This window comes from Poecilia latipinna, unplaced genomic scaffold (genome assembly GCF_001443285.1).
Source record: "Poecilia latipinna isolate Pla-1442-1.1 unplaced genomic scaffold, P_latipinna-1.0 Scaffold27, whole genome shotgun sequence".
In the NCBI taxonomy this organism is placed as follows: domain Eukaryota; kingdom Metazoa; phylum Chordata; class Actinopteri; order Cyprinodontiformes; family Poeciliidae; genus Poecilia; species Poecilia latipinna.
The window spans coordinates 75502-96748 of NW_015112643.1; the positions used below are offsets into that span (position 1 = coordinate 75502).

At 37.4% G+C, this 21247-nt stretch overlaps 1 protein-coding gene across 2 annotated transcripts; it reads left to right on the forward strand.

Moving 5' to 3' along the window:
* The first annotated feature begins 3059 nt into the window (after positions 1 to 3059).
* On the forward strand, positions 3060 to 19758 carry rb1cc1 (RB1-inducible coiled-coil 1). 2 transcript variants are annotated; one of them, XM_015038789.1, is made up of 24 exons: positions 3060 to 3396; positions 5381 to 5431; positions 5534 to 5665; positions 5758 to 5884; positions 5983 to 6153; positions 7589 to 7791; positions 7984 to 8398; positions 8468 to 8638; positions 8737 to 8921; positions 9712 to 9898; positions 10300 to 10381; positions 10467 to 10531; positions 10629 to 10732; positions 10849 to 10975; positions 11793 to 13717; positions 14317 to 14503; positions 14973 to 15081; positions 15374 to 15662; positions 16541 to 16589; positions 16684 to 16731; positions 17343 to 17401; positions 17612 to 17739; positions 17982 to 18052; positions 18827 to 19758. In XM_015038789.1, exons 3-24 carry the CDS (start codon positions 5595 to 5597, stop codon positions 18902 to 18904), a joined length of 4851 nt encoding a protein of 1616 aa, XP_014894275.1. In that variant the 5' UTR covers positions 3060 to 3396; positions 5381 to 5431; positions 5534 to 5594; the 3' UTR covers positions 18905 to 19758. The 2 variants fall into 2 exon arrangements, with proteins under 2 accessions (XP_014894275.1, XP_014894268.1); XM_015038782.1 differs by lacking the exon at positions 5381 to 5431.
* Positions 19759 to 21247: the final 1489 nt, after the last annotated feature.

Here is a 21247-nt window from a genome sequence, read left to right on the forward strand (position 1 = left end):
GCTTCTGGAACCCTCTGGTTGACAAATTAAGTACCAGGTTTTCCTCTTCTGATGAAAAAAAAAAATATATATATATATATCTATATCTATCTATCTATCTATCTATCTATCTATCTATCTACCTATCTATCTATCTATCTATCTATCTATATATATATCTATCTATCTATCTATCTATCTATATATATATATATATATATATATAGACATAGATATAGATATAGATAGATATAGATATAGATATAGATATATCTATATATATATAGGGCACACTACAGCAGTGGTGACTAGCATTTATCTCCCTTGTTGGAGAGGCAGAACAATTTCTTTACATATGTAAAAGCAAAGTGGGAAGAGCTGCTGGTAAGCTGAAAACAAAAAGTAAAGCCAGCTCTAATTTGCATCTTCAAAGTTCATCACATACAGACTGAGGCAAAGACAACCTAAATTATTGCTTCCAAGAAAAACAAAACTTCCATAGAGTTTTAGCAATGCTACGTAAAAAATAAATAAATAAATAAATAAATAAATAAATAAATAAATAAATAAATAAATAAATAAATAAATAAATAGATGAACATGTGAAAATGTTTCCACTTTAAAATGTAAAAATCCAATTCAGTGTGTCTTTTGTTGTTTTTTTCTGGCTCAGCAAATCTATATCAGACAGTTGAAACTGGAAAATTATTGTCTTTGTGAATTCAAAAATTCTGTCTGGGTCTCGAAACAGCTCCTCTGACAGACGAGTCATTGGCAGGGACTGATCAGCCAATCAGAGAAGTTTGTCAACTTAAACAGCATAATTCCTTGAAAAACCTCAATTGAAGGCCAGAGGCACCAGGAAGTTCCATAAAGGTCCGTAATATACTGTATCACTTCAGCCCTAGTATCACATGAATGAGGCTGCTTTCATATTTAGTCGTTTGAATCAGACAGATTTACATTAAAAGCTTGACACAATTACAATTAAAATTGACATTCATCCTTGATTATAGGTTTTAAAGTATGTTATCAACCTTAATATAATGTTTGATTTTTCATTTCTTTGGATTAACTTTTCATGTCTGCTGGCAGCTTCCATGTAAACATTATAGCGAGCAAGGTTGGAAAAGCACTCACTGCTTCAGTGCATATGGCTCACTAACTGTGGGAATTAAATTGTGGACTAAATCCAAATTCTGCTGAAACTGTTCAAAGCAATGTGGAAAAGGAGAGAGCTCCATAAGCCAGGCACAGAAAGTCTGGGAAAAAACCATTATGTGGCAGCAACTAAATCTGCAGCAACTAAACTTTAAAGCACAGCAGTTAACGTAATCACGATGTAACATAAGCATACCACATCCCTGTCTTTATGGATGTACCTTAGGTGACAGTGAAGTAGTCTGGGTTTGGGAAAGATGGGTACAGAAAAATATGGAGAAGTTCATTAACAATATAATGAAGCCCTCCACTTGCACACTTGTCATTCTATAGATGAAGAAAGAGAGAGACAGCGATGGAGAGGGAGAGAAATAAATGGTGTTAAGTCTGAATCTTTTGGTTCAAAAAGGTCCTTGTGAAACAGTGCCCTCTAGCGGATATTAGATTGTAAAACATTCTGCATACTGAAGGATATGTTCAGATGGTTGTTAAACAGCTAAAAAAGTAACAGAAATAATTTAATCACACATATTCTGCGAGGTACAAAATTTTTTATAGTTCATAGTAAGAAAACTGTAAACATTTCTTAATAAATACCCAGTTGTATTTTTTCCAGTCTAAGTAATGTGGCTCACTGACAGGGCAGGCCTAACTGACAGTCAGTTGCAGAACAGAGTTCCTATGTTTTATTAGCATAGCTGGCACACTCACGTATTGTGTACAGTGTTAGTGCTGTAAAATATAATTGTATACAACTGGCTCATCAAGTTGAACATGGAATTTGATTCACAGTTAAAGGTAAAGCTCTACATTAAAAATATTGTCAGATAAAATTTTCATTTGATCATCATCATGCACTGAAAAAAGATTTCTAAAAAAACTGAATATGATTTGAATTAATGTTATTTTTATAGAAACATTTATTAACAGATATGGACATTTTAATTTACAATCTTACTGCTTAACTGAGTTAAGCACCCAGGTAGAAATTCTGCATAGGGATTGCTAACAGCACCATTAATTAATTAACTGCAGTAATTAAAATATTCAGCGATGAAGAAGTGATTTTTTATTTTTATTTTTTTTGTAATTGGATGTTACAGTCTGTAGTTGCACGGTTATCTCTTTGCCTGCCTTCCATTAGAATGATCCACTTTGATAAAGTAAATTAGGATTAATAGATGTACATTTGAAAATATTGAGTTAGCTTTTTGACATTATGATTTCTTATCCCCAAAAATATTGAATGAAGGACATGTAATTAATGCCTATTGTAACAAATGGCCAACATAGATACCATCAGAAAGTTCCCAAAATTCTTTGCTGCAAAACAGAGTAATCCACACCCTGCAGTTTACTTTTACTTCCCTTTCCCGTCCGTGATTTCCGTGTTGCAGTACGAAAATTACGGAAATAATTGTATAATTGTTTTCCAGAATATGCCTGGAAAACAACTTAAACAAACATGATTGCATCTTAAAAACTGAAGCATATAAAAATCAAAAAGACGAAAAACTGAATTAGGGGAAAATGACATCAGATACAACTATAATAATAATAATAATAATAATAATAATAATAATAATAATAATAATAATAATAATAATAATAATAATAAACATATAATGTATATTGTTTTTCAACCGGAATAAACCTAGCCTTGTTAGAAATCGCAAATCATTTGGATGGTAAGGTTTAAAATAATCAGGTTCAACAAAATGCAAAGAACACTGATTAACAGTGCTAATATTTAATTATGAAATTTAACTAACTAATGTATTTATTTTTTAAGTATACAAAATCTAAAAACAAACAAAAAAAATCTGTCTTTACTGTGTAAAACTATCGAACTAATTGTCATAAAGTACATTTGGAGGGCTTCTTTAACAGTTTGGTGCCCAGTCAGTGCGTCTTTCCTAAGCGAATCGTTCACGGACCGCACATCACCAGATGACAACAACAAAACAAGCCTACTGAGAAAGGGTGTTAGCGTGGTTAGCTAATTCAGATAAACAGCGACCGGTGGAGTTTAATCCATTAGAAATCTACAAGAATATGCGTAATCTGTATAACTAACTATGTTTGTCAGTCGGTGTCTTGGTTAGTCAAGCTGACATTACCTAAGTGGCTCACCAAGCTACCTCTAAGTATGCTCAGTTTATACGCGTTAGCCAGCTAGCTCTGGTGCTAGCTATTTAGCTAGCCACCTCGCCTTGGCGAAGACCAACAGAGAGGGAGAGATGCGAGCAAAGTGAGGTAAGAAGCAATTAATCGTTTTTCAAGTTGCTTTTGTGCTTAGCCTGACTTGTAAACATTAAAGTGACGTTAGTTGTTTATGAGATACGTTTGTTAGATTCGTCGGTGTTAAGGCATTACTGCCACACAGTCCTGTTAGCTATTTGCTAGTTAGCATAGACAGTAGGTTATTATTGACCGTCTAGCTGCTAACAACAGCTGTTGGTAGCTACTTCTCCGGCACCATCTTCATGAGAAACCAGAGGCCGTGAGGTTAATAAGACCAGCTGAATTGAATATTCATAAACATCTACACAAGTATAAGTTTAAACGGAAAGCGGCCCACAGAAACACAAAGCGTGAACGGAATCACCGAGTGAGGAGAAACTATCAAACCATCGTTTATAAACCGAAACCGTTTAAACCAGTAACAACATCGTTATAACAGCATGTTTGGATTTATGTTATTACCAACACACTCTTTGCAGTTGCTGTCTAAATGTCAGTCAAAACTTTGTTTTTGGTTTAGTCTTTTTTTTGAGAGAGATTGTCAGCTTGTCTCTAAGGAGATCAACATTTTGTAACCACCGGGGCTTGAGGCTCGACAGCAAACAGTAGTTTAACCGTGACTCAGCTGAGACTATTTTAAGGAAACCAACAATTACAAAAATTTTGAAAGTTAAAATATGAATTTTACATTAAGGGAGGCTTAAAAATAACTCTTCCCTTTATTTTCAGGCATAGGCACTGAATAAAGCACAGTAGACTATGTACTTTATTACACAACACAAAGGGTACTGTGCTGTCTTGTTTAGGACGGAATTATTGGCGAGTTGTTGCATAATTTTTACGTGAAGGTTCTTTGAACTTAAAGTAAATTGAAAAATACCTCACCTGTGTTTATAGTCTTAAACTTATAAACACAAGCCTGGCTTGAATTACATGAAAGTTGTGCAGAAACTAAGTTTAAGAGAAATTACCACCTTCTACTTATCACAGATGAATGCTGATCAAGAATCATTATTGACAATTTAAAAAAAAAAAACTGCAGGTACTTTGCTTCTTTGCTACATACCACTTACTTCCATTCTGTACTTGGGAAAATATTTTTTGTGAGAGTGCCCTTAACCTGTGTATCAGATTTTTTTTTTTCTTTTTTTTTCTTACTTTGATAAATTGTGAAGACAAATGGTCTTAAGATGCTCAAATGTCACATCTACTGCCATTTTGTGACTTATTATTTTCTAATGTCTTATTTAAGCCCCGGTCTTTTGTTCTGATGCCTTTTGGGGTCTGTTGATTCACTCTTACAACATAACAAAATAGTTGCTTTTTTGTTGTTGTTGTTGTTTTTGCTTTCTCTTGCTTGTAGTTTAATTTATTTCAAATATCTACTCATATTTAGATGTATCATAAACTACAAGTGGAATATTTAAAAAGAATAGTTACAAATTTATCACTTATATCAGGTCTTAGATCTTAAGTATTTTGTTTTACATGGGTTGAAGACAATGATGGATCAAGTTCAGAAAACATTTTTTTTGTGTACATCTTCTGGTTTTTTTAAAGGGAATCTGGGGGAAATGTGCCATTCTCTTTATATTAAATATCAGCCTCCACCTGCATTCTGTTTGTTGTAAATACTGCCAATCTGGTGGTGTGACCTTTCCTCTTTTATCCACAGTTTTCACTCCCGCCATTGCATATTTTTAAGCAGTTATGTACTCACGTTTTTGTATACTTCTTTAAAAATATCTAATCTTTAGCCAGTTTGCTAAAAATGTTGGAATTGATGCAAATTATTATGTAATTGCTGGTGTAAGTAAAATCTTGGTTTAGAGTTGTTAACTCTGTAGTCTGCAGAATCATCTAGTTCATAGCTCTGCACACGCCTGTAAATGTTTTGGATTGATCATAGAGAAATTATTAACGGCTGAATGCTGTTCTTGCAAAATCGGTAGATATTTTAACCTAATTGATGAGGCAACTTCTGCTTTTTGCACAGAGCCTGTCCTGTGCCTCTTCACACCCAGATGTTCCTTTCTCTCAACCATTGGTAGATGGATGCAAATTATGGGATGCAAAAAGATATTGGCAACTGAAAAAAAAAAAAAGAAGTTTAATAGTTATTGTTTTCACATTTGTTTTTATTCTGCAGGGTAGTGGTGCATGACTAATGAACGAGAAAGGCGAGGTTGAAGAACCCTGGGAGATTCACCATGAAGCTGTATGTGTTCCAGGTCAACAATGGAAGCACATTGACTTTTGACACCGACCTTGCTGTCCAAACGTAAGAACCTGGGATTTTACAGACGACGTTCAGAAACCGTGGCCGGTGCTCCCTGCTTCTTTTGACCCAAACGATTCCTTTCTCTGTTTCAGTGTGCTAGAGCTTAAACATGCCATCCAAGCCAAATACAAAATCGCAGTTCAGCATCAGGTCCTCGTTGTCAATGGGGGGGAATGTATGGCTGCAGACAGACGGGTCTGCAGTTACAGTGCTGGCACTGTAAGTTTATGGCAGCTGCAGTTTACTTACTTCCTTCAAGCATTTGAAGACTTCATGGCTGACATTTGATATCGCCTGCTTTTATTATGCTTTTCTAGGAAACCAACCCCATATTCCTGTTCAACAAAGAGATGATCTTGTCCGACCGGGATCCAACCATCCCAAAAACCACCTTCTCCATTGAGAGTGAGATTCAGGTTAAGGTGGAAGAGTCGCTACTGATGCCAGCTGTCTTTCACACCGTTGCCTCACGAACACAACTTGCTCTGGTACTTTTTAAATTTATTTACACCTTTCCCTGTTTTTGGTTGTGAATTTTTTTGGAAAATATCTATTGATTTTGAAACAATACGCCAAGTTCTTCCAATTTCATAAAAAATAAAAATAAATAAAAAATCATTCCAGGAAAAACAACTGTGGGACTTCTCATAAGTGCTACTGGTACAAAATTTTCATAACTGCTACCTATCAGTTCACCTCAATAAATTAGGGTATTCTTGAAAAGTTTACTCATTTCAGCAACTCAGTTCACTAAGTGGAAGACATTTTATAGAGTAATTACGCACAGACTGATGTTTTCAAGCCTTTACTTTTGTTCATTCTGATAATTTTTGATTTACAGCTGATAAAAACAAATTATTTAATTTCTTATTAGAATACCACTTGACAAAATTATCTGTAATACCTGCTTAAAAGTTATTTTCAAAATGTATTTAATTTAATACCACACCTTTTTGGAAAGCATATTATAATTTAGAATCAGTAAATGTTGCAAAACATGCCCAGTAACAACATTACTTAATTACTTAATACACAGATGGTTTTTCTGCACTTATAAAAGATTCATTGATGTTGACAAGCCAAGGGCTTGGACTTGCTCCAGCTGACGGCAACCTGACCTACTTAGACTGACTTATGTCAATTAATGTTCATATAGTCCCTTTTCCAACAAACTAAATTAAATTACTTGATTAATAAAACAAATAATTACTTGGCTCTTTGAGGGCAGCTGTAAAGCCTTGGCTCTCCTTTTACAAGATGGTCAGTAAAGCTGTAAATATTCCAAAAAATACAAAGGTCTAAACCCTTTATTTCAGCACATATGTACCACAAAGATACTACACGGTAGTTTTTTTTTTTTTTCACACACCAGCAATATTACATTTATTTTACCAGTATATTTTGTGTATATTTGCCTCTGGACTGTTTGACTTCAACCACAGAGTGACAGTGAGTCTACACAAAAATGTGTGATGTAATCGGTGTCTGCTGCAAGATATTAGTATTCAGGCTCACTATTTGGACAACATCGTATGGTTATGGAAAATGTTTAAACACTGTCTATTTTGATCCTCAGCAGGGTTTACACGAAGCTCAGCGAGTAATTGTTATCAGCCGAAGCTATCATTTGAGCCAGACAGATAACGGTGGTCTCGGTGACCCTGCAGTGACAGACGGGTGTTCAGCAGCAGCAGTCTGCACTGTGTAGCACAAAACAGACCTGTACTGGTCCGATAAATAAAAAGGGACTTCATTTTCAGCTCAACCTATTGATGTAAAATAATCTCATAGCATTATGAGAATCTGTTTAAATTAAGAATGATTAAAAATTATGTGTCCTTAAGTTTAGTATAACATTATTTAATTATACTTTCTTACCCTGATGTTGCCTAATTTATTTTTATTTTTTTTTAATCTCTCTAGGAAATGTTCGAAGTTGCCAAAAAACTTTGCTCGTTCTGTGAACGTTTGGTTCACGATGAGCATCTCCAACATCAAGGCTGGGCAGCTATCATGGCTAATCTGGAGGACTGCACTTTGTCTTATCAGAAGTTACTCATGAAGTTCAACACCGCATACACAAATTATCAGCAGGACTTGGAAGAAATTAAAATCAAACTTTCAAAGTAAGTATAAAAATTAGACATTCTCCCACTGTTAAAAAAAGAAAATTGACCTAAAACTAAAATGTGTTTTAAACCTGTGAATAGATCACCTGCCAGGTTAACTAACATTTTTTTTTTTTAAATTACGTTCAACAGACATGAGTGCTTCATTGAAAACAAAGTTTCAGTTGACATTTGTTGTAATGCCTGCAGGTTAGGGACTTCGGTTTCTGTGATGGCCAGGATTCCTCTGCTCGAATGTTTGACAAGACACAGTTACAGAGAGAGCATCGAGAAGTCCAGTTCGACCCCGGAGAAGGACTCGGATGAGACGGAAGAAGAAAAATCCACCGACTCTGTGCTCTGCGCTACTCAAACCCAGGTGGCCTCCAAATCGTCAGCGTCCTTATCTGCTTCAGGGGCAGGCACGTGCGAGCCAGCAGGCGACCAGGAGACAAGCGAAATGACTGAGAGTGGTGGTTTGAGAGCTGCACTTTTAGACGATGACACTCCAGAACTCGCCTGCCAGTCTTCTTTCAACGTAACACTATTGGACTGGATCAACGTGCAAGACAGACCTAACGATGTGGAATCGGTTGTCAGGAAATGCTTTGACTCCATCAACAGGGTGAGCTAAACGCTAACTTGTAAGCTCAGTGGGGAAGACCGGGATTTATGGGTGTGTCGTTTGTTTCAGCTTGACCCTCGGATCATCCAGCCCTTCCTGGCAGATTGTCGTGACACAATTGCAAAGCTCGATAATCAGAACATGAAATCCATCAAAGGGCTTGAAGACAGGCTGTACGCTCTAGACCAAATGATTGCAAGCTGTAAGAAGCTGGTGAATGAGCAGAAAGAACTTGCTCAGGTATTAACAAAAAAATTAAAATAAATTCCTGTTAAGGATTTTCTTTTTATTCGTTAAGTCTGTTTTATTAATTGTGCTTTACACTTTTTTGCTTTCAGGGGTTTTTGGCCAATCAGAAGCGAGCTGAAAACCTGAAGGATACGTCCGTCCTGCCTGACCTGTGTCTGAGTCACACCAACCAGCTGATGATCATGCTGAACAACCACAGGAAGCTGCTAGACATCAAGAAGAAGTGCACCACTGCCAAACAAGAGTTAGCAAACAACCTTCAAGTCAGACTCAAGTAAAGACTGAAACTGAATTTTTTTTCTCTCAATTATGTTTGTGATACAGTTTTGGTTGAAAAGTTTCTGCACACTCACTGTCACCATCCATTTGCAAATGTTGAGTTTGAAAGTGTCTGTTTTGGAGTGGAGGGCCTTCTCTTGGTCTGTACTTCCCCAGACTATGAGGATGTAGAATGTGGTTCAGTAGAGACAGAGAGGCACATTGGTCCTCATGCAGTTTCAAGTTCATGGCAAGCTTGACTTTTTTGAGATTTTTCCAAAAACATCACAACCATTTTCCTTTCATTTTTGTGTAACAATTTAGGTAAAGCAGGTTGTTATAATAAGGCCTCCAAACACGTCAAAAGTAATTTTGTAATGGCAAATTAGGGTTCTGGATAGGTTTTCAAAGATACCATAGTAAGATCTGTGGATTTAAATAAAGTCTACCCCAGAGAATTAACAGATTAAATTACAAGTTTGACCAAAAATAAGGTCCAGTTGCCAAACATAAACGCATCTGATGCTTACTGATGGCTACAAAAAACACAGCAAACGCTAAACTCTTGAAGTGGAATTTTACAAAATTTACATGGGTTAATATGCATATTTGAGCCTTTACCATTTAGCCTTTTCTTGATTTGAGAAAATCCACAATAAATACAAGAGATTGTTTTTAAAATTCATTGAAATAATTAGTTGTATAATCTTTCTACCCTGCGAAATAATGGTTCAAATGCATGCAAAAAAAAAAAAAAATGCTTAAGAGAGTCATTTTTGTAACTTGAGTTTTGGTTGTGATTGTAGATGGTGCTGCTACGTGATGCTTCACGCAGATCAGGATGGGGAGAAGCTTCAGGCTCTTCTTCGGCTCCTGACAGAGCTAATAGAGAGAGTGAGGGTGGTGGACGCCCTCAGTACGGTGCCCCAGATGTACTGCTTGGCAGTGGTGGAAGTTGTCAGGAGGAAAATGTTTATGCGACACTACAGAGAGGTCGGTGCCTATGATTCCTATGGTAATATCAGCCACCGCTTGTTGACACAGTCTTGTTTTTATATTCCCGTATTTTAATGTGTTACGTTTTTGACATTTGTTGCATAAATATAAATTAACCCTGTTTTGAAGATGCAAAAATTTGCTATTGTTTATGTTTTATTTGCATTTCATTCATTTTATGTGAGACTTTTAGCTCTAGCGAGTTTTATAGAATTAAGAGTGTTTTTATTGGAACCTGGTATTCTATGGTTTTCTTAACAACAACAACAACAAAAAAAAAAGGTCAAAAATCAATTTATGTTTAAAAAAAAAAGGGGTTTCTTTAACATGTCTATACAACTATGTAGACCAGGCTGTGTGACTCATAAAAAGTCTTTAATATTTCTTGATTTTGTCAGTGGGCCAATGCACTTGTTAAGGACGGGAAGCGACTGTATGAGGCGGAAAAGTTCAAAAGGGAATCCTTTGGAAAACTTTTCAGTAAGTGCTTTTAAAGTCCTCCAATGATGAATACATTGTACCTTTGAAGTTGTTTTAACATGGTGATGTTTTTTTTGACTTTAAGGGAAGTCTTTTCTCCGAAATCGATTGTTTAGAGGACTTGAGTCTTGGCCTCCAACTTCATTTTGTGTAGGTTTCTAGGGCAGTTTTTTTTTCCTCCAATAGTATTCACTGCATTTTCAGGGTGAGGTTTTTGGTTACCATAACTACCGCTTCATTGTTACAGACACGGAAACCCAGAAAGTTTGATGATGAACTTCCAGACATCTCACTTGATGACCTGCAGTACTTGAAATTGTGTTGTCCTGTTGAGGTGCAGCCTTTCCTAATGTAAGTCACCGTCAGCAGACACTCAACCGTTACTGCTAGAAACTAACCTGTCTCAGAAATCTTGTATCAGAGCTGAAATTATTATGTTTTTTCGTTTTTTGTTTGTTTTTCTTCAGGATTCCCGCCATGTGTGACTTTGAGCCCCTAAATCGCCACGTAGAGACACTTCATAAGCTGGTCCAAGCCGCACAGAGCGTGGACGAAATGTCTCAAACTATCACAGACCTGCTGAGTGAACAAAGAGTAATGTCTTTTTTTTTAATCAGTTTTAGCTTTGAAACTAGAAATACATCTTTCAGAAATGAAAGCTGATTTCCTAATTTATTTTATTTTATTTTATTTTTTTGCTATACTTTAAGAACAACAGCCATATTTTTCCCTTTCCTTCCTGCTTTGAGAACTCACTAATCACTTAAATGAGCAGAAGCCACGTTGCACTATAATTTTGAGAGATTGGTCAATAAAACAACATTTTGCTAATTTAAAACAAAGACAGAATTTAAACCGTCAGATTTTAAATTTCTTTAGCATCCAGAGTTAGTGATTAGCTGTTAGCATTACCGTCGTTAGCATAACAGAAACCAGAGTCATTGTGGGTATTTCTGGGTGAATGTAGATTCCTACCTTCACTCTTGAGGATGCAAGCATTTCTAAATCCATGATGCCTAAGCTATCGTCTCTGCTATAGTAGATTTGGCCTTCCTCTTATCTCTTGAAAGTATTTGTCTCACTTTCTCACTACCTGAGGAAACTGGAGACATGTCTCAACACGTCATTGTTCCTCTTACTTTTTTTTAAAATCCTCACTGATAGTGGAAACAGCTGAAACCACTACGCTACAACTTTTCAGCTGTAAGGTATGACGCCTTCACGCCATTTCTAAATTTCCAACCTACCTATCTAGAAATTGTCCGGTTTCAATCAACAGTAATTTTTTTCCGCATTTCTTTTCTTAATTGCTTTAAAATCAAAGCTTGTTCGTCCTTTTCTACTTGTTTCATGTAAAGTGAATGTTTGCTCCACTCAGGCTGCATCGTCTCCATCTGTTCTGTCCTTCCAGGTATCCTGTAGTCAGAGCGCCCAAAGATCAACGGCGCAAACTCCGCAGTCTGAGGGCAGGCCTGGGACCACCACGCCGGTGCCCTCCAAAACGCCTCTCTGTCTTAGCCTTCAGGGATCCAGCTGTCAGCCCCTGCTTGTACCCGTCCCGGCTCCTTTAGAGGATCTGTCCCCAGACAGCATCGATGCGCAAACATTTGACTTCGAAACCATCGGCCATCCGAACATGGACCCCGTCCTGCAGCAGGGATCCCTGGACTTGGATTCTCTCGCCGAAAGCCCCGAATCCGACTTCATGTCTGCTGTCAACGAGTTTGTGATCGAGGAGAACCTGACCTCCCCTAACCCCATCAGTGACCCCACTAGCCCCGAAATGATGGTGGAGTCGCTGTACTCCTCAGTCATTAACGCCATCGACAGCAAGCGGATGCAGGACACCACAACGCTGGAGAAGGAAAACTCAAGGATCGCCGACCTCAAGGAAGTTCTGGAGAAATACAGATGTGCCGCAGAAGAGTCCCACTCCAACCTCAGGAGTGTGAAGGCTGACCTCTATTACTTAAGAAGTTTCGTCTTGAAGGAACAGCAGGACTTTGGGTTAGCTCTGCGCAGCATGACCATGGAAGTGCGCAGTACCGTGAACGAAATCTACCAGTGTCACAAGACGGAGTTGAACGAGCAGCATGAAGGGGAGCTTCTCACCGCTCGGCAGGAGCTGGAGAAGCAGGTTCAGGCGTTGACGGAAGAAAACCAAGTAAACCAGAATATTGTCAGAGACGTCCAGAGAGCCATGCTGGAGCTGGAGGGGCTCATGGAGCGCAAAGAGAAAGAACTTACCCAGCTGGAGAACGAGAAAGAGCGATGGGTGGAAAAAGAGAGAAACTTTGCTGAAAAGATAAAACGTCTTGAGCAGATCAACTGTGATCAAACAGAAGAAATCAAGACGCTCCTTACTTCTAAAGACTCTTTGAGCAGTCAGCTTGAAAACCTGCATTTTGAGATCGAACGCAGTCAGCAGAAGATCCGACAGGAGCTGGAGGCGGTTTCTCAGTGCCATTTAAAGGAGTTGGAGGACAAACTGAAGCAGGAACACCAAAAGGCTCTGGATAGTCTGAATAAGAACAACAAGGAGGCCCTGGAACATCTTGCTGTTGAAAATAGTACAAAGCTGACCAAGGCAGCCGATCACCACGACACCGCTATTAAAGAGAAGGATGTTCAGATTAAAGAAATGGAAGATCGGCTTACGGAGCTCACAGAACTCCGCTGTAGACTGGAGGTAGATCTGGCCCTCAAAGAGTCCGAGACGGAGGAGGTGAGGATCTTATTTGAAGAAGCCAAGATGCAGCAGGCGGAAGCTGTAAAGACCCAAGTGGAGGCAGACACCAAAGTCCTTAGAGATGAGCTGATGGATCTCAAGAGGCAGCTTCAAGCTAAGAACGAGGAGTACGAAGTGGATCTGGCAGAGCTGAGGACTCTCATGAGGATCGAAAAGGACCACTGCATCTCGGAGCTGGTGGACCGGCACGAGGAGCAGACGATCCTGTTGCACGGCAAAATCTCCGCCCTGCAGCAGCACTCCCAGGATGCGGAGAGAAACCACGCGGAGCAGCAGCAGAGGCTTAGAGAGGAGTTGGATCAGCAGCGGGCGGCTCTGGCTGAAGACAAGGAGAAGCAGTTCAGGAGTTTCCAGGAGCGGGAGCAGCAGTTGAGGACAGTTGTCAACAGTTTGCAGGCAGAAAATGATCTGCTCTCTAAAAACTTAGAGCAGGAAAGACGTGCAGCTCAGGAGGAGGAGGCCTCGAGCGTCGTAGCAACAAATGCTTTCAAGGAGTTAGAGCAGCAGAAGGAGGAGACGGAGAGGAGACTTTTAGAAAAGATTGGGCAACTTGAGAATGAGCTTCATGAGAAACAGTCGTCTAAAAGGTAAAAGCTGGATCTTAATGATCGAACACAATCGAACTTGTATAACAGACATGGGCCAATGTGAGTATAATCCTGAGTAAAAATACCACAGTGTGGCTGCACATAGAACATACCAGATTGCTAGCCAATTGTCAGATTACTTGAAAACCTGGTGAGGTTCCCCTTTCTTACATGCCGTTCAAGATTTGTGTATTTTTTAGAATGTTTGGAGGGATGACTGGCATCTCCTTTAGTTTTTGAAGACCAGAAAGCTGAATTCACTTTTTTTTTTTTGTCGGAAAGTGAAAGGTGTAGTCAGCTGATGGGCAGTGCCTAGTAATATGTGGAAAAACTGTCACAATGACGCCCTGAAAGCTCACTAAAACAATTGTTTTTTTTGCTGAAAAAGAACTTGTTTTACTGATATACCAGTGACTGACCTGACCCATGCCTATTATATAATAAAACTGCAGCTATTTACTTAAATGTAAAACTTGAGCATTTAAAGTAAATTAACTTTGCTGCAATTTTGGGGGAAAAAAAAAAGTATTTTATCCATTTACCATAATAGAAATGCAGTTTTTTTTTTCCAACAAGGAATGAATGTGCCTGTCTTTCAGTGATGAAGGCTTGTCGCTGCACGCTGAGGGCCGTGCAGATGCTGGAGCACCTCTGTCCCTAGACTCAGCCTTACAGGAGCGCCTGCAGCAGGAGACGGCCTCTCTGCAGGCCCAGATTGAGCTCTTGGAGAAGAAGAAGAATGAAGAGATACAGAACCTCAAAACATCACTGATTGCAGAGCAGCAGGTCTGGAATGTAAACTGGAAGCGGGCATTAAAAGCCTTGTGGTTGACATATTTTTTGGGCACTTGTTAGAAACAGACCAGTTTGTGGTTGTCTTTCAATTTTCTGTGTTTTTTTTTTTTTTAAAGCTCTAACTTCATTTACTTGATGTAAAATGATTGGATTCTAGATTACTGTCTGACAAAGTGAAATGGTTGAACCTTATCACTAGACATTTTCTTGGTGCACCTCTCTCAGTCTGGTTTTTGAACGAGTTTCTAATCATTTCTGGTGACTAATTTGCTAAACAATAACCAGAATTATTTACTAAAATGTTGTTTTAGAAGCTTATAAGATTCCTCCCTGTGCTGCAGGAGCGAGATGGTAGATGGCCTTAAACTCAGCAGCTGAATGTCATGATGCAAGCTCAGATATATCCTATTTTTTAAATATTGTTTGAAAATTAAAAATGTTTGTTTCTTCTACATTCAAGACAAACTTCAACACCGTTCTAACAAGAGAGAAGATGAAGAAAGAGCAGATTATCAACGACCTTTCGGAGAAGTTACAAAAAGTTACCCAGCAGCAGGAAAAAGACAAAGGTGAGTACTACACTTTACATGTGGTTGGAGTTGGGAAGTGTGTTATTTGTGTACTTTAGTAATTTAGTCTCAACAGCAGAAATAGTATTGAAACATTTAAGATTTTTCTGCTACTCTACTTTAGCCAAGCCAGCGTTATTTATGAGCACTTTTAAAACGGCAAAACTGAACAAACTGCTGAAAAAATACCATATAAAGACAACAAAATAAGTAAAAGATCTTGACAAATAAAGTTTACATTTATGTTGTGCTTTTTTTGTTTTTTTGTTTTGTTTTTGTTTCCGCAATGCAGCTCTGATAGAGACGCTGTCTGAGGACCGAGCGAGTGTGATGCAGGAGAAAAAGCAATTGGAGGAAGAGCTGAACCGTCTGCGCAGCTCTGCTCTGGTCTCCTCAGCCTTCTTCCCCTCGAACTCGGCTCAAGAGCTCTCAGAAGCTGGAGCAGCAGCGAGGGCTCTGTCTGTTGCGGGGGCTTGCTCTCCTGAGACCTCGGCCGAAACGGACCGACTGGCCTCCGTAACGGCCTTCAGAGATGACGAGCACGTCGATTCAGCCGTGGAAGCCAGCATGGTGGCTTCTGAGTAAGCAGTTATTCTTTAATAAAACTATTGTTTAAAATATAAGACTGAAATCTGGCATTGCTAAAAGAAGAAGAGTTTCATGTTTACTGCCTTGTTTCAGCATGTTGGCTGCTGGAAATCAAATTAAGGGTCCACGTTGAAATGCTTTGTCTCTAACAGGCAAAGCTCATGTGTTTTTGATCATATTGTGATGCAAATCCCTTTAAACACATTCAATTATTTCTCAAGATATATGGGAAAGGTGTGGTGTATATCTAAAACCATGGTTTAAATAAAATTATCAGAGAAAACGTTTGTATAAAAGTCAAAATTATTGTTCACGTTGGTATTTACAGAGGCATGAATGTTCCGATGTAGAATCAAGTTTGTTTAGGTTGTAGTTTCAGCTGAATTTGGCCTTTGGATGTGAAACATTTTCTTGTTGACATGCAGTCATAAGAAGTGGAAGATTTTGATTTTACCAGCTTAGTGGTTTTGTATTTCCTTCACAGTCCTAAGCTTGGGAAAAAAATAAATGAATAAAAAAAAACAAAAAAAAAAACAGGTCCGACAAAATCTTTGTTCACATCAAGCTTAAGTTTGGTTGGAATTTCAGAAAAATTAGTCACATCCTTAGAAAGCATTGCATTGCTGAAGGATTCCAAGTGTAAATGAGCCAGATATGGATGGACAGAGAGACACATTTGAAAGCAGACAGAAGGTAGGGTAGGATGTGACAACACAAGTTTTTTTTTTTTTTTGTTTTGTTGTTTTTTTGTTTTGTTTTGTTTTGTTTTTATCAGCACTAACTAGGCACAAGATTAAAAAACATGATGCCAAATATCAGTTTTTCCTCCAATGTTATTCGCACAGTTACCATCTGACATTTTTTCCCACAGTGACACCGTGATGTCAGAAGAGAAGCAGCGGATAATGTTACTCGAGAGGGTAAATATGCATGTTGTTTCCTTATTTTAAACATGTTGAAATCTGTTTTTTTTATTTGTTTCAGTGTGTTTAATTCACTTCTTACATGTTGCAGACTTTGCACATGAAGGAAGAAGAAAACAAGCGCCTCAGCCAGCGACTGGTTAGTTGAGTGTCTTGTAACATAATTATTTATTTTACACGACTCGGGCAGATCTGGCGAAGTGAGTCAAATGAAAATAGAAAAATAGGAAAAACATGAATATGCTTTTTTTCTGATAAATATTTGAAAGTAAAATTAAACTGCTTCCACTGGTGCATTTATGTTAGATTTGAAATAGCATTTGTTTAGAATTATTGCATGTACCCAGGAAAGACCCTTGCTATAAGAAAAAGAATCTCCTTTCCACTAGGTGGCAGTAGCATCAAAGAATAAATCCATGCAAAGACTCAAAAGACATTTAGAAAAGTGTCACACAGTATAGTGCAAACTGACTTTATATAATTTTTGAGAAATAAATAGCATGAAGATTAAATATATATTTTGCTGATCTTAGATTTTATGTTAAAATACTTACTGCATTTTCAAAATTCATTAACAGAAAATCAGATTTTAGTGAGCGGCCGAAAAGTAATGATGCTAATGATCAAGCTAATTTAATGCATTTTGTTTGACTAAGGGCTATCTCTTTTTCTGACACGTCCAGTCCAAGTTGTCGCTGTCATTAAATTAATGCAATACGATAATTGTTGGTCTCATCTGTTTCTTTGCAGATGTCTCAAAGCATGTCCTCCGTGTCATCACGGCATTCAGACAAAATTGCCATCAGAGAGTAAGTGAACGCTAATAAAATACCACATGGCATTAGCATGTCCTTACCACTGTGACTTTTAGCAGTTTTAATATTAGCTAAAACCGACCCTGATTACATTCAGGATAATTACACACATTATTGTATAATTACCATAACAGTGTTGTTTGCACTTTGCTGAAGTCTGGGAGATCATCTCTTTGTCTCATGGTCCATCTTTTTGTGTTTCAGTTTCCAGGTCGGCGATTTGGTTCTAATCATCCTGGATGAAAGGCACGACAACTACGTGCTGTTCACAGTTGGTCCCACCCTCTACTTCCTGCACTCAGAGTCTCTCTCTGCACTGGACCTTAAACCAGGTCAGCTCCTGTTACAGCCTATTGAAATCACTGGCAAACCTGTAACTTTAGTGTTGTGTTTTTAAATATAATTTACCATTATAGTAAGCCAAACATCCAGATAAACAGTAATTTCTGTTTTAGAATTCATATGCCATCATTAGCGTCACTGACCACAAATCATAATGTATTCTTACTGCTTAGCCATGTGTAGCCAGTTTCCTACATGTTCATTGTTTAACATTATTTGTTTCTGTGTAAAGCATCAGGGACCTCAAGACGGCCATGGGTGCTTGGAAAAGTGATGGAGAAGGAATATTGTCAGGCAAAGAAGGTGATTCGAGCTTTTGACATCTGTCTTGTTCTTATATCAAGTGTACGATATTCCTTAATAGCTGCTGTTTTTGTAAAGACAATAAACAAGATTGAAATGCTTTTACTTTCTAACTAAATTAAAAGATAGTTGTCAAAAAATGTTTTGGGGAAAAGAAAACACTTGTTTTTCAGACAGGGGTTAAAAAGCCTTTGTGCATAAAATGAAAAAAAAAAAAAAAAGACGAAATAGAGAAAATTCACCAGGTTATTGGGATATATACTTTTTAAATAAACCTTCACTAGAAATCTAGTTTGTAGATCTTTTGTCACACTATAAGGAATTTTTCAAAACAAATAACAGCTGTGTTCAACTTAATATTTAATTAGAAGAAAATCTGCGATTTACTGATTTGTGTTAGAATGTTAAAATGATTCATTAACTTGTTTCTTAAGATCAGTCATTGATTATTTATGGAGTAGAGGCAACATCACATGGTGTGTGAGAGAGCATCTTTTTCAGCATGTTTTTGTTTTTAGCAACTAGGAACATTATTGTAGTTAGCATAACAAACATTGTTCAGTTTTTCTGAGATTTTTTTTCTGACTGATTTTCCATCAGCAGGGATCATGGGTTTCTAGCACAAAAATAAGAATTTTGTCACCAAGTAAATCCTCCCTGATCTCTAATTTGAATAATATTTCTTTTAAATCTTGAGACATGATTGTTATGCTGTTAAGGCATATAAAGAACTTTCTTTGTTTCCTCACAAAACTGTGTGTTTTTCCCCTGCAGGCCCAGAACAGATTCAAAGTTCCTTTAGGAACCAAGTTCTACAGAGTGAAAGCTGTTCCATGGAATAGAAAAGTCTAATAGCCAAGTAACGAGCTAAAATGTATATTTATTTTAATTTTTTGAACGGAAACATCATAATTGATAACATTAACAGCAGAAGACAAATTGAAGATCGTCTTGCAACATCATTTTTTGTGTTTCGGTTTAAAATCTCATATGCTATCATGTTTTTTTTGTTGTTTTTTTTTTCCTTTTTTTTCTTTTCTTTAAAATCCAGATTTTATTTTATCGTGGACCAAATGCTATTAACCTAATTAGGGCGTCGCCCTGTACACTGGCATTATGCCCTCTGACTTGTGTGTGGAATTGAACAAAATTTGGATGTTAAATATTAGTTCTCATTCTCAGCATTTGTCCGCTTGTGGAAAATACTGTCTTTATCAACATAATTAAATAAAAAAAAGAAATATACATTTATAATTAATGTTAATGGAGGAATGTTCATAGCATGCATATTGAAATATTTTCTTTGATTTTACCTAACAGATAAATGTCGTAGTCGGAAATGTAGTTAATGCTGTATGTTACTCACAATCAGTATGGCGCTCTGTCATTACTGACATGTACATTATGACTGCGTGACTGACTGAAGGAAGCAGTCATCTTTGCAATCCTTGAAATGCACTTTGAAAAACAATGCTTTTGTTAATTTGAAAAGGGAAGTTAATTGAGCTGTCAGAACTAAGTAAATATATCAGCACAAACTTCTCATTATCATAGAATATGGATATGTAGAGAGGAAAACATTGTGACCGTGTTTCATTATCGGGAGACATTGTATATTACCCATAAAATCACATGTAACAATAACTGACTGTATTGTAAAGGATAGAGTTTTGAAACAATAAAGGATTGATCCCCAAGATATTAAATTGTTTCCTCCTTTTATTGTTTCTTCATATTTTAAAAGCGTTTTCCTCCTAACAAAGGAGAAGGGGGTAAAATTAGAAGAAAAAAAAAAACGTTTGGTAGGCAGACTGTTAGGTTTTTTTTTTTTTACTTGGCTGTAATCAAAATTGCTTTTATGTCTGGAAAATTAACGTCTTATTTGACATGTGACATTCGAAACGAAAAAAAAAAAAGAGCCTCTTTTTGTGTAATTAGTGCATAGCCTGTATAATAATGCCATTAGAATTTTCTGGGCATTCAGGAAATTGATGTAAAAAAAAAAAAACGCACAATGTAGTGCGCTCATTTGATTGAGCATTTTTTGATTTTGTGGAAACATAAATGTTGGCACGCTGCTGCAGGAAACAGACTTCAAAAAGGCTTCATATCGTGGCCCAAGAACGATGCGGCCCTCATGGAGAAGGAAGCCCACCAACATCACTTTCCCAGTTCACAGCGGGGAGCATAGCAGCTCGCCGTCGAGCGCTCTCTACCATGTGGGTCTAGGGGTGTTTTAACAATGTTTAGCTCTATTTTCTCCATTTAGCATAAGCCTGTTGTCACATTTGGATGGCTCCTTCATAAATTGATGGTGTGATTCCTACAATTTCGGGACAGGCCTGAACGACAAAATATGCAACACAACATTCGATACCGAGGTGGCTGGCAAGCAGCAACCATGTGCACTGGACAGGCTCTTAGTGTAAATGTTTACAACCCCCCACTGAGCTCAGTGCTGCTGGGAGTCAGACTCCTCAGGCTGAATGAGATTTAACGTTGCCATGTGTAGTCTGGAGCTACTTCTATTAAAACTGCCTGTGTGACTTCCTTTTTCCAACAGCTGACCACTTATTTACATTACTGAAACATTTAGTTTTAAACGTGCACACACGGAATATGTGTAATGTTTTTGTTTTTGCTTTTCAACTGGCGGCATTGGTGTCAACACCTTATTCTTGGGGATTTTTTATGAAACTTTTTATTTAAATAAAATTCGTCATGTTTTCAGAGTTTTCTGAAAGGAGGCAAAATATAAAATAAATATATAGTAGTAAGTAAGTAAGAATAAAAATTTTTGTTGAAGTCTCACCCATAAACGTTCACTCATCTCTTGCACAGGCACACACGGTAAATTAAAATATTTTCCTATGAGGCACGTACGTCCGATTGAAAGTACCGTTTGAAAATAACCTTTTAGCAGGTTCTTTTCATCAAGGCCAGATGTCCGGATTAAAAATGTTGTTTTGTTTACTGCTCAGATGTTATATTGCAATATTAAATGATTGTGTTTCATTTATACAGTAAGAGAAGAATAATAAAAGTTTGAAAAGCCTTTGCGTAAGTAATCTGTATGTTTTAATTAGTGGAACAAATGAACTTTTCAAGAATATTCTAAATTATTGAATATGACTGTATGTTATGCATGTGTGTCCACCAGCAGACAAGTTACAGAAAAAGGTAACTGCAGACATT

Bases quoted from the DNA above. Each gene is read 5' to 3' on its own strand.
- rb1cc1 (XM_015038789.1), top strand. From the start codon at position 5,595: ATGAAGCTGTATGTGTTCCAGGTCAACAATGGAAGCACATTGACTTTT. The intron at 13,718-14,316 runs GTAAAAGCTGGA...CCTGTCTTTCAG, and splicing joins GAGAAACAGTCGTCTAAAAG to TGATGAAGGCTTGTCGCTGC. The intron at 16,590-16,683 runs GTAAATATGCAT...TACATGTTGCAG, and splicing joins GGATAATGTTACTCGAGAGG to ACTTTGCACATGAAGGAAGA.